Source organism: Chaetodon auriga, chromosome 8 (genome assembly GCF_051107435.1).
Source record: "Chaetodon auriga isolate fChaAug3 chromosome 8, fChaAug3.hap1, whole genome shotgun sequence".
Taxonomy (NCBI): Eukaryota; Metazoa; Chordata; class Actinopteri; order Chaetodontiformes; family Chaetodontidae; genus Chaetodon; species Chaetodon auriga.
This window is the reverse complement of record NC_135081.1, coordinates 13,646,935-13,659,566: the sequence shown is the minus strand read 5'-3', so window position 1 is coordinate 13,659,566 and position 12,632 is coordinate 13,646,935. Positions and strand designations below refer to the sequence as shown.

The window sequence follows — 12,632 nt, the reverse complement described above, 5'->3', positions numbered from 1 at the left end:
CACACACACAGAGTTCTGGATCTTTGCTTGTCTGAACACATGTGGTCAACAGGCATCTCTTCATTGTTTTTCGAGGGAGCTGTCAGAGAGGATGAGCCCAGCTATCACTGATTTACTGCGCACACTATATTATAGTTTGACACCGCTGGTCTGCTCGGTGAACTTTAAATAAAGTGAACACCATGTTTTGCTGTTCAATTGGAAAGCCTTTGCGTGGTTAATCTACATATTTTTCAATGCGGAAATAAAACAAAACTAGACGGGAAGATCAGAGCCAAAAAAAGGCTGAATGAACAAAATCTTTTTTTATTCACCAAATGTTACAGTTCCACTGTTACATCCTACAAAATACAAACAAACAAGTTTGTTCATACAAGCACTGCTCGTAATTGTTTACACAACCTACAGGTCAAGATGCAGACTGATTAATGAACAACCCACTGACTATGGCAAAGTGGTTCTTCAAAACTCACAACCTATGTACAGCTTCAACACTCAGCTGCAAAGAAAATAAATAAATAAAACATCAAAAGGCCTTTCTTTGAAACGGATTTCATGTTGCTCTGCCTGGGCTGCAATCCTTGTTCACATTCTGCCCCCTAGTGGCACAACCTAACTCTTGCCATTTACTCACAAGAAATTGTACTCCACTGTAACAGATAGAGGGTTAAGTTTCATGCTGTCAGAAGAGCAAAAGGTCACAGCCATGAAAATGACAGCTCGCCTTGCAACATCTCTAAAACATTACCCCGCCTGATAAAATCCATACGTTTAGCCTGTGCCATAACCACCAACACACTCATGACAGGCAACGTACGGTCGAAAAAAACAGATGCTCACTCACACTGAAAGCATTCGTGTCACATTAACAGGAAACAGTGTGTCCGTGATAAATACTGCAATCCAAGCCTGGGCAGGCAGCAGCAAATGTGATTTTAAATGAAATACTTGGTTTTGACATCCATCAAATTAGAAAAAGCAACATTAAAAAAATATGTGGTTAGTATCAAGTCATACATGAAAAATATCTTCACTCAGTTTCAACGCTGAAGTGTCCTCTTTCAATGATAGTCTCCTAAAGTGACACACTTCACAAAAATCTATGTAGCCTAAAAAGCACCTGATGTACAAGACATGAATTGATTACAGCAAAAACTTTGATATGCATACATTAAAAATAAAATACAAACTGCACCTTGCCCTCCCTCTCCGAGTTTGGATTGCCCACTCGTCTAAATACTGTAAAGCTGGATCCACCTGATGACGCTGGGAAGATGTAGATCTGGATGACAGGAAATGACGGGACACGACGTAAGGCTACCTCGAGTTCATAATCCTGAAACGGCTTGCTATCCAGAGCACGGCAGTTCAGCGAATCTAAACTTCTGTTTCTGTACTTATTGTACAATAAGTATTCCCAGATTTAAAGACCTGTTTGCATAAGATATTAGCAAGAATTTAAACACTGCGGCTGTGATGTATGGCTTGAGGTTGTGTGAAAGGTGTGGAGGCATGTTCAGGGTGTCTTCATAAAAAGGTGTTAAAAAAATATCTCTATATTGTGCTTCCAAGTATTACTAAGATTTACCTCCATCCTGAAGGACACATACAGCAGTATATAGTAGGACATTGCTGATAAAACTCACAGAACATAAAAAAAAAACCCCAGGTAATGCTTGATCAACTCATCAGAGTGACATCTTGAGATACCAAATAGCAACACACAGCATGACCACCACTAAGAAAAAGTGTCGTTGTAGCCAGAAGCATTGCCAGAGATACAGAGTAGCACTGAGTGCAACAGGACAAGTGCACTGTGACTGCTTCTGTTCTCTTACGGTTACTCAGTGTAGCGGAATAAAGCTAATGTCGGGTGCATCGCCCAGAATCAAGGTGGTGCGGCTCAGCGACGGGGAGGGAGAAGCCAGACGGAAGGCTGGGTTGATGGAGTGCAGCGAGTCCCTCTTGCTGCTTCTGCTGAACGGGGGGCAAGGGGTGGCCACAGGCTGGCTGGCCTGCTGTCGTGAGCAGCCAGTGGAGGTTGAAGGTTCTGGGGATGATGCTGCCGTGCTGGGAACCTCCAGACCCAGAGGGGTGGTCTTTGGGGTGCCAGGGGGGCACAGGCCGTGAGAGTCGAAGGAGTGGACCACCCTCTCCAGCATGTCCTTGGTGCTCTGAGTGCACTGCGTCAGGAGGAAAAGATAGAGAATCAAGAAAAAGGGGAAGACGAGCCACATCATCATTTGGTGTTATGAAAGGCCAAACAGCAAAAACAGGACAAACATTCTGCAAATGTGATCGAAACGATTAGTTTAGAACTCAAGCAGGTGAAAGCAATGACATCACTGATGACAGCGCTGTCAAAAGATTCGAATGGAGAAGCATGGAAGAAGTGAGTTAGATGCAGACGATGCAACATGAGTAGAGACAAATGCGTGTGGAGAAGCTGCTTCTTCCCGTTTCTTCCTGCCTCTGGTGAAAGGAGAAAGGGAGATACAGCTTATGCAGACTTGTATTTGCTTGCATCACCATGCATGCATAATGACGCCCCAGACGCATGAAAAAACATCTCATCATACTGCAGAGTAAGAGCGTCAGCCTTCAAACACGAGTTCAATCCCATACAGAGCGTGTGAGCAAATGTTAATGTCAGGAGAATGAATGGAAGTGAAGCATGCACATTCATAAGTAAGGCGGCGCACCCATCCACACCAGCACTGCACACCAATCACAAGATCTGCCCCAGCTGGGTTTGGGTTGAAGCAAAAAAAATCATAAAATATCTTAGAAAAGAAGACAGCTGTTAAGATGTCAGTGATTCCAAACCTGAACACAAACTATGTTATGAAAAAATGACACGATGAATGGCAGGTGAAGAGATGTTGTGATTGGTTTAACGTTCAACCCTAGTCTTACCATCGACCCGTCTACATGCAGCTGCGCCCTTCAGGCTGTGCAGGACAAAGCAAAATCCTGACAGTTCTCCTCCTGGCAGGGTGGAATGAATACAGTACAACACTGAGTGTCAGAGCGTTCATCTAGCAATGAAGTTACAGGCATACGAAGCAAATAAATCCGTCTGTTCACTAACTTATACCTACTGAAATGAAAAGAATAACCTCAGTAAATAAAACTTTTCCAAAAACACCCTAAAGTTTGCACATGAAGACATTAAAAAATGAAGAGGCAACGTAAACTCAAAGCAAAGACAAATATCCCCAAATACAAAAATAATGTTTATTTAATGCATAAAAGAACATTTTTTTAGGGAAATAAAATATTTAAAAAGAAGATTTAATAAAAATAAAGCAATATAGCTGATAATATAAACAAGACATTTGATATGCAGATCATATTGAGTGACAAATGTATTCAAGGCATGTGGCAATGAACTGTGATAAAGTGCTGATAAATCACATACAAAATATGATCGATTATCATTTGCATTCACCAACTAAAAATCAGTAATAACGTCCTTTGTGTGAATACACCTTCACCACAACACACAAGCAAACCCAGTTGTACAGTAACAAGGAGGTAGACACAGCAACAAGTTGCATTTTTAAAAAATGTGAGCAAACATAAATACAAGTCAAATATCAACGTGCAACAATTAACGTGTTCACTGCCCGACAGCAACTAATGAGCATCGTATACCTGCAGCAGTCAGAGTGACAGCGTAACTCAGCAATGACCTTAACAAATGGTTAAATGTCTGACTGTAGAAACTCTAAAAACTCTCTGCCCACTTTCTTGCATTTTAACTGCTCAATGATGCCAAACAGTTTTACAGGTGGTTTCCAAGATGTTTTGCACTGAAGCTCAAAGAACAAATGACACAGCAGTATTATTACAGCGTGCAGCACAGTGATAAACAACCTCTTCAGGAGACACGTCTGTCGAACGCTGTGTGGACATCTGGCTTTATATTGTGTGTTAGTTCCAAGCCATCATAACTTGAGCACTAGTAATGTTGTTCCAGTCAGAGACTCCCGAACTGACTGTTCCTTATTAAAAAACCATGCTCTGCTTTCTGGTGTCGTAAACATTACATATAAAATGTACGACTTTCATAACTGGGCATGGATTCAAAGTACTGCATGTTGGCAACTCTACTTGAGGGACTTGAGGCTGGAAGTCTGGAAGAAAAAGGAGTGGACACAGAGTAGAGAAGGCACACGGGGGGGGGGACGGGGGGGCAGCCTAACAACAACACAGGCAGTAAGGGACAGTCGGGACTTGGGAGGGACCACAAGCTGTTTCATCCTACCATGTGCGTGTCGTTCTTGGCCATGAACGGAGGCAGCTCTATCTCTGAGGCAGAGGCGGCAGGGATCACCTCATCGAGAGGCAGGAAACCTCTTCTGTCAATCAGACTGGAGATCAGAACAGAGGACTGTGTTACAATCAAACATGAACTGTACATATACGGTAACTGAAGCTATGATCAAGGACATGTTCATGAGCTGTTTTCACAGATGCTGAGCACAAGGAAATGTTTTAAGACCCTGATGACTGAGGCACAGGGCAAACTTTACAGGAGATTAAAGAATGTGTGTGTGTGTGTCGGCTTATATGGGATGGGGACATCTTTACTCACCTTGGGGGCATGGGGCCACATAATGTCACACAGCAGTTGGTTATAATACTGTTGTAACTGTACGGGTTCCCAGACTCCTCTGCAGCCCTTTTACTTGACCAGGAGCCCTTTATCTGCACAGCGAATGAATAAAATAAGCTCACTTGGTGGATAAAGTCTGTTTTGACAATCATATAAAAGGGAAAGACAAAGAACTTACGTCTTCATTTGTTGTGAGGTTGGAGGCTACTAAGTATGTATGGAAGCCTGAGAGGCCCAGAATAGACCAGATGGAGAAGAAACAAATCACCAACTCCACCACAGTGCACAAGGAAGAGTCAAGGAATGATGATATCACAATTACCAAATCTGTGATCCGAAGTAAACAAAAAGGTCACCCCACCATCATATTGTTGCTACCATTTATCTTGTTTTGCTGCCTTCAAGGCAGCAAGTCACTGATTTACATTTGTTTCAACTTGCTTGAGATAAGTAATGCATCACTGTGATTCACACCCAATGCTCACAGAAGGTTCATTCATTCGCTGAAGTTTTAAAATAAAAAATGATGCTAATAAGTAACTAAAAAATCTAATCAGACCATCCGCTCGATGAGATGACTAGTAAGGAATGAACAATCCCCCTATTCTTCCTGGATTCAGAACGACGCACGCTCAGACTCCAAAAAGATGAAATAGCGTCATGCATATCATGCGTACCATGAGAAAATTAGCCCACACCCTGTCTGTGAATAACAAACCACTCTGTTGTCATGCATTCTATATTTGTCCAGTCACTGACATCATCTCATGAGACATGAGGCAGCAAACCTTCGACTGGAAAGCCATCTGCTTAAAAGCACTGCTTTGCTGGATGCTAACTCTCTGATCCTATTAAGCGTAGGCTTAGGCTGAGGAGCAGCGGGAAATGACTTGTCAACAGTGTAACTTGTTATTTCTTGGCACAAAACAGTGGCAGAGATCTCATCCATCTCATAAACAGGTTGATTATGTGACAATTTGGTATGTACAAAGGATATCTGGCAGGGCTCTCCTGAATGGCTCGAACAAGGCCTTTACTTGCTTGAGAACCTGGTGAGAAAAGGACAAATCAGGAATAAAGGAATTTTAAAGTTGTTCCTGATCACATGACAGCAGCATCATACAACTGCTGAGAGCATCTGTGTCTTCATACAAAGTGGGAGTACTTACGCAGGGTAATGTGTGTGATGACACAGCCAAATATGAAAGATGTCAGAAAAGACAGAGAGATGATGAAGCTGTAGAAGAAGCGGTAATTGCGTTTGCCCACGCAGTTGCCCACCCATGGACAGTGGTGATCAAATCGTTCTGAGGGTGAAAAAGCAGAATACATGCCAGACATTAGAGGCACTTTTATAGCAGTTGTCAAGTATGAAAGTAGTAAAACTTATAACCTCATGTTGTATATTAAACTATTTGAAAACAGTCAGTCATGATTTGATTTTCATTTCCTGTTCCGTCTGAAGGACGAGTTCACAATTTTTCAAGTTTGTCCAGTGGCTGTGTGATCAATGATCCAGTGTTATGATCATTCCTCCTCTTCATACAGGCCCAGACAGAGATCCCTTCCTAACCTGATTCAAATGTAAGTAATGTGGGACACACTCACAGTCTTCGTTCTGTGCAAAAACAATTTAGAAAAATTAGCTAAAGTTAATGTGAAGCTTCAGGAGTCTGAATTAAACTAATCAAGTCTGTTTCTTCCAAAGTCACTGACTTCTAGTCTGAAATTCCCCCTTTGTGTTACAATGTCCTCACCACAGGCCAGCAAGTAAACAAGGAGGGGATTTTGCACCAAAACACTGTAATTTTGTAAGCTTTGATTAACTCAGACTGCTGAAGCATCACATTGGCTTCAGCTGAACTCTGGAATACAGCTTTGCACTGAAGGAGGTCTGCGGTTTTGTCCTTCATCTCTTCCATTGGAAGCAGGGATCTTTCAACAGCCAGTACAGAGTAACAATTAAAGCAAGTACAAATAGTACATTATGTACTGTTCTTATACATATGGATGTGTGAGTATCATTTAAACACACACTTGAAAAAAATGTGAACCTATCCTTTAACAGAACAGACTTTTCAGGCTGGTAAAAGAGACACTCTGCAGTCTCACCCTGCAAAGACCAGTTTGCTCCATCTTGCCAAATGATGACCTAATGGTTTAAAGACCACTCACTTCATGGCAAACTACCTTCTTGCACATAAAGCACAATACTGCCAGTCATACATTTTACGTGAATGTCAGTTTAATTTAGTCTCAGTTAGGCAACTAAGTCAACTAGTGTGAAGCCTAAGTCTAAAGTAAATGCGCTGAATTATTTGGCATTGTCACATATCAGCACCGTACATTCAAGACACAGATCAGTGGCTTAACTTCCCGCCAAATCCTTACCCACACAGTTGTCACACAGGCTGCAATGGGAGGTCCGAGGAGGGCGGAACGTTTTACAAGTGAAGCAGTATTTGAGCTTTACCACCTGCTGGTTGATGAGGATCTCCTTGGTTCGCGGAGGGGGGCGATAAGTAGAGGATCCTGAGGTATCTTAAAATAGAGGAGTACAAGGGCTGACTCAGACTTGCACATTTGATCAAAACTGTTCACCCAAGACGCTTTCAAATGATATGATAAGGAATGGATAAACACATTTAAAGATGCACTTGCTCTTTGTGCTCTTCAACCACGCTAGAGAATAAGCTGCTTAGGTCTGCAGTTCAACCACAAACACGTCCCTCAGAGGTCCCCCATATGGCAAAGCTCTTTTCCCCCATCTGTCCCACAGCAAGTATGCAATTGCAGGGTGTGCCTTACCTATCTGCTTCTCTATGTCTGCTGCTTCGTCTGGGGTGGCTCTGGGTAAGATGCCTGGATCTGTAAAGCTGGTTCTCAGCAGGGAGATGACCACAAACACAAAAAGCACCCCACCAATCACAGGTATGAAGACGGTCAGATGTTCCACCAGGAATGGGCAACTGTGAGGGGAAAAGTGGAGTTTGTTTCAGTCTGCCCTGATTCAAAAAAACATCATTAATCCCTAGCACACTGTCACGAAACACCGTTTAAAACACAAAAAATGAAGTACAGGGAATTTTCAATATCCACGTGTGTGTTAGCAGAGACCTTACGTGTTGCATTCAGGGCTCAGTGGAAAGAAACATACAAAAGGACATTTCTAATTACTCACTCGAATGCAAAGAAAAGGCCACACGTGACAACAATAAGGCCCAGTGTCAGAGGAAGGACGCCGCTCTGGCTGGCCAACATGATCCGTCCATCGCAGAAAAACCTGTTCTTCCCCGGGAACACTTCCCACTTCCTCCGCGGCCGCTGCGCTCTCTTCCCGGTGTGATTCTGTGCGGACGACGGCGTCACCGACAGCGCCCGCGGGTCGATCTGCTGGTACTCGCAGTTCTTCATCGTGTAAACAGGCTCGGTTCGGAGGTAGCTAAAGGCACACACGAAGCTCTCTTTGCTCGCCGCGTTTTCGAGAGACAGTACTCTCAAGATTCAGTCATTGTACATTGATATTTTCTGCTTCTTCGGTGAGCGTTCAGTTGCCCATCCTGAAAGCTAACGTTAGCTAGCTAGCGGCGCAGCAAAGGCATTCTTCTCCGGAGCAGAGTTTTACGAGCTTAGTCAGTTCCCGGGTTGACTCAAGGTTATCTACCATCTTTGGAAGTTAAATTAAAGCCATTAATAAATAGTAGTACTCATTTGGTGATATTAACTCGCCTTTTGTCAAAAATTCAACACAAACACTCGGCTCCGGCTCCTTGCGGCATTTCACGTTTCCTTTTTTTTTTCTTTTTTTTTTTTTTCTGCCGTCAGCCAAAGTACGTCACTGTGAGGATGCTGACGTAGCCACAGAGGAGTCACCACAGATGTATATACACACAAACGCATCAGGTGTGTGAGGAGATGATTTGTAGATCAGTGGTAAACACAGCGGTATCTGTTAGGCTCGGCATGTGCAGCTCTGGGTGCTGTGTTTTTTTCCCCCCACAGTGCTTAATTAAAGCCCGCATAGAACAAATAACGATTCATTGCAGTAACGCGAAATAAGGTCAGAATATACCCTGATCTGTTGCATTAACTAATCCTGACATTTTACTAACCATCAGCTGTTGAGACTTAGAACTGCAGGGGACACAATGTACACAATGTCACTGAGTGGTTCCTGGGCCTGTGATCCTTAACAGGAGATTGTTTGAGGTATTTCACTACAAGGTCTCTGTGCATGACACTACTTCCATGCTGGGAATTCCATGAGTTCATCTGGAAAGGTTTGAGGTGTTTATCAGTTTAATTGGCCTTTGTTAAATTTATTTTCTAGTTCTTATTCTTTAGCTTCTTGCACACAATTGTTCACATTCAAAAAATTGATTCTACACAGGCCCAAAATGTAATGTTAAGACCTTAAATGAACTGCACCTTGACTTCCAGTTCATTTTTCTTTGTTATGCTGCATCTGTTTGTCTTTAATTACATGCTTGCTTGGAAACAGGGGTCCGTTTAAATAGTTTATTCTTGTGTGATTTCAGCATGGCTTTTTCCGTAAAACATCTCTAAAGGAAAATTCAGAGGAGTTCAGCGGTTCACTAAATTGTTCCATGTGTATCAGCAACCTCTTATGGTGTTGATAGAGCTGCCTGCAAACGTCAGGAGTAACTCGAGATTTGACACATCTGTGCCAGTTACGATGCAGTAAGCATGTTTGGTAAGTAAACCATGAAAGAAGACCAAACTGTTTACACACAGTGTAAAGAGGAAGAGAGAAAAGATTTCATGTTTGAAAGAAATCAGCACACATTTTCTCCACGTTTGAATTTGAATTTATTCACAACAAAACACAACATATCAGTTTTACATGAATGCCTCAAGAGGGATTACCTTTACATGTAAACAAAACGAAATTGAGGATCTTTTAACAGCAAAAAAAAATCTTTACTTTTTTCATTCACATCCAAGAACCCCAAACTGTAACCTGGAACAAGTCTTTCAAACATGCAGTGCAATATTAAAATGAGTAAATAAAATGCAATGCTCCAGCAACAAATAAAAATAGATTTGTTTTTTTCAGGAACAACCATAGTCTTCCCAAGATTTACAACCAATGTTCAGTAAACTGTCAGGTATATTGTACATATTCAACAGAGATGTGTAAATCAAATGAGTTCACTATTGCATTAATAAATCTGCATCAAAAATGCAATCATGTTCATAAAGTTCTATGTAGGACTGGGCAACAAAATCTTATGTTGGTTTTTTTTTTTTTGACAGAAATGTTGCATTCAAGTATACAATTATTTTCACAATTTAATTAACTTTTACTGGGATAACAAAAATGGATAATTGATGATGTATCGTGAAAACACCCGTGTGTGGATTCATATTGTTTAAAATATGGTACATGGCCCAGTTCTACATAGCAATATTGCATTTAAAGCTCTTGAGTAACATTTTAAATCATGTCCATGGCAAGAAGTTACAATGCAGTGCGAGGCCCAACACCCAGTAGGAGAGGAAGTATCCCAGGATGCTCTGGGTGGTAGGAGAACAGGCTGTGAAGTGTGGCAGCAGAGCAATGATGGGGTTTTGCGGCGTGTGCTTGCATCCATTCCTGGAATGTGTCTGGAGCTGTATGCTGGGGTTGGACGTTTTCCTTCGATGAAGAAGCGGTTCGTTGAGGAGGAGCAGATGAGCACTTATCCAGAAGGGCACGGGAGACGAGGAGGCCATGAATCTGGTCAGAACCTAGAAATGTAGATTACAAAGGGGAATGGGTGGAAAGTAACAGTTGTTCCTCACACCCAGACACATTAAGCATTCCACAAGAGGGAGATTATGACTGACTTACCTGCACATGCATGCACAATGTTCCAAACACCAGAAGGACTGTTGAGTGCACGACATACACAAACACTCTGGGGTTGAAAAGTCCTGGTGTGGGTTTGTCGAGCCCTTTATTTGCTCCTGTCTCCCAAAGTCCAAGTCTCAGGCACAGCTCTGGATTCGCTTGAAAATATGCATAAGCTGCCATTATGCCGAGGGTAGCCATGGGTAGAGCCAGAATAAAGTTTGGTATCTGCTTCAGCTCAAAGTAGCGCAGGAAGCCCACGTCCCAATACACATCCTGGATATGAGAGTAAAGCAGAGGGAGGGGTCTCATGCACCAGAGGGGTGGCGGGCCATTTTCATCTGGAACCCGGTAGCCCTTCCTTTCAGCCAGCGACAAAAGAGCAGGGGGGATCCGTTCCAAGGAGACGGATGGTGTGCAAAACGTCCTATACCCGTAGTACTGGAACGCACAGAAGGGAAGGGCAATAATTGCAGTTCCCAATAGGGAGGTGAGCAGGAGACGGATGATGACCCAAATATAGAGGAAGACTTTACTGTGGCCTTTTGTTGTCGTTCGATACACACGAATCTGGGAGATGGCGTGCAATGATGGAAGATACAGTAGAAACCCAATGTTAACAAGTCCATTGGATCGTGCAGCAGTGGCTATGCTGAGGGCCAGGCAGGCTCGGAAGGTGAATCCTTTCTCCAGGAGGAACAGACCACCAAACGTGAGCGCAGCAAACAGGCTCTCTGAGTATCCGGCGGTCATGAACACATTAGCAGGTGTAATGCAGTAGAGCAGAGTGGAGAGCAGAGCAAGACGTCTGTCCTGAAGAACAATTCTACTAAGCGCATGCAAGGCGACCACACTCAGCAGGAAGAGGGAACTGTTCCCCAGAGCTACGGCCAGCAGCAAACGCCCCCGCACGCTCAGCCAGCTGCTTAGGGGCCACAGCAGCGTCTCTGCAAGGCCCCGGAGGACAACGGGGTAGAGGGGGAAGAAAGCGAAGTTGTGCTCATAAAGGTATCCCTTCTCAGCAATGAAGAGGAAATGCTCTGCATCCCAGTGAGAGAGGCCCCCCAGCAGCCACTCCACCGAAGAGTCCAAGTACAGAGGCTCCTCTGTCCGCGGGGGCCTGAACGCATCAGCATCATGGTCAGGGATGGCAGCGTTCAGGACAGCCTGAGGAGAGATATTGTACGATATTAAAATGAATCCAGCCATCATGAACGGAGTTTTGCTGCTCAGAGAAACAAACCACACAGATGTACAGTCACTTTGTCTGTGACCTACTTCACACAAACACTGTGTTCCCCGGAGCACCGTTCACTAGATCCCACACAGAAAAACACAATAGCCAAGGTGACTTCAAAATCAGGGGGAATAAAGGTTAATGACTAACATCACGTTATCGCTTTAAACTGAGGAAGCTACATTTGCAAATTCTCATCAATATCCCAGCTTGCCAAAAGCTTACCTGCAGAAAGAGTGACAGACCCCTGGTGACTGTGGCAAACTCCAGAACTGCTCTGACATCCATGGTCACTGATGTGACGGGGAAAATGTGAACAAGCCGGTTATGACAGGCCGGAGCATTGTCGCTGCTACGAGACCGTCACTGCTGGATCCCTCATGATCTCTATCAAACATAGCGACCTAAGACAAAATATTCGGTAAATGAGAGTCCGTGAGTATCGCGTTTTCATTGGTTTGACAGATTTAGGAGAGGGTAAACACTGATTTCACTGGATAGCCACTCGTCTTCAAGCTGCGTTTGTTTTCGCTCAGGTGCAATCTTTGTCCTCACATCCTCCTCCTGCTGCAGCCTGACTCGTTCAAATGGCACTTTTCACTTCCGGTGTAACCGCAGAACTCGTTTCAAAGTAAAAGGGGACCCCCGATGAGCACCCGCGTGCAGTTTCTGCTACCTGCACAAATTAATCTATTTTGGGGGGGGAAAATGGCTTAAAAGCAATAAAATATTATTAATAATAATTTAGCTTTTATTGACTTTAACATAACCATATTTTGATAACATTGACTCTGTACGTCTTGTGAACACGTGACGTGTAAAATATCTTTCATCTCCAGCAGGCGGTGCGCCATACCATTTTATGGTTTGTCGGAGTGGCGCATGGTATTTTTCATAAGAAAAGCCTGCCCCATCTTTGG

General features: G+C 43.4%; 2 protein-coding genes across 3 annotated transcripts; both read right to left on the bottom strand.

Moving 5' to 3' along the window:
- Positions 1 to 269: 269 nt before the first annotated feature.
- On the bottom strand, positions 270 to 8,428 carry zdhhc18a (zDHHC palmitoyltransferase 18a). Of its 2 annotated transcripts, XM_076737057.1 has the most exons (10): positions 7,803 to 8,428; positions 7,430 to 7,590; positions 7,013 to 7,162; positions 5,791 to 5,928; positions 5,619 to 5,670; positions 4,800 to 4,902; positions 4,601 to 4,713; positions 4,271 to 4,376; positions 2,917 to 2,988; positions 270 to 2,183 (listed from the first exon to the last, which is right to left on the bottom strand). In XM_076737057.1, exons 1-9 carry the CDS (start codon positions 8,033 to 8,035, stop codon positions 2,947 to 2,949), a joined length of 1,098 nt encoding a protein of 365 aa, XP_076593172.1. In that variant the 5' UTR covers positions 8,036 to 8,428; the 3' UTR covers positions 270 to 2,183; positions 2,917 to 2,946. The 2 variants fall into 2 exon arrangements, with proteins under 2 accessions (XP_076593172.1, XP_076593171.1); XM_076737056.1 differs by lacking the exon at positions 2,917 to 2,988 and having other exon boundaries at positions 276 to 2,183; positions 7,803 to 8,418.
- A 1,005-nt stretch (positions 8,429 to 9,433) lies between these two features.
- Positions 9,434 to 12,299, bottom strand: pigv (phosphatidylinositol glycan anchor biosynthesis, class V). Its single transcript, XM_076737055.1, has 3 exons — positions 11,938 to 12,299; positions 10,476 to 11,642; positions 9,434 to 10,372 (listed from the first exon to the last, which is right to left on the bottom strand). Exons 1-3 carry the CDS (start codon positions 11,998 to 12,000, stop codon positions 10,085 to 10,087), a joined length of 1,518 nt encoding a protein of 505 aa, XP_076593170.1. The 5' UTR covers positions 12,001 to 12,299; the 3' UTR covers positions 9,434 to 10,084.
- Between the last annotated feature and the right edge of the window lie 333 nt (positions 12,300 to 12,632).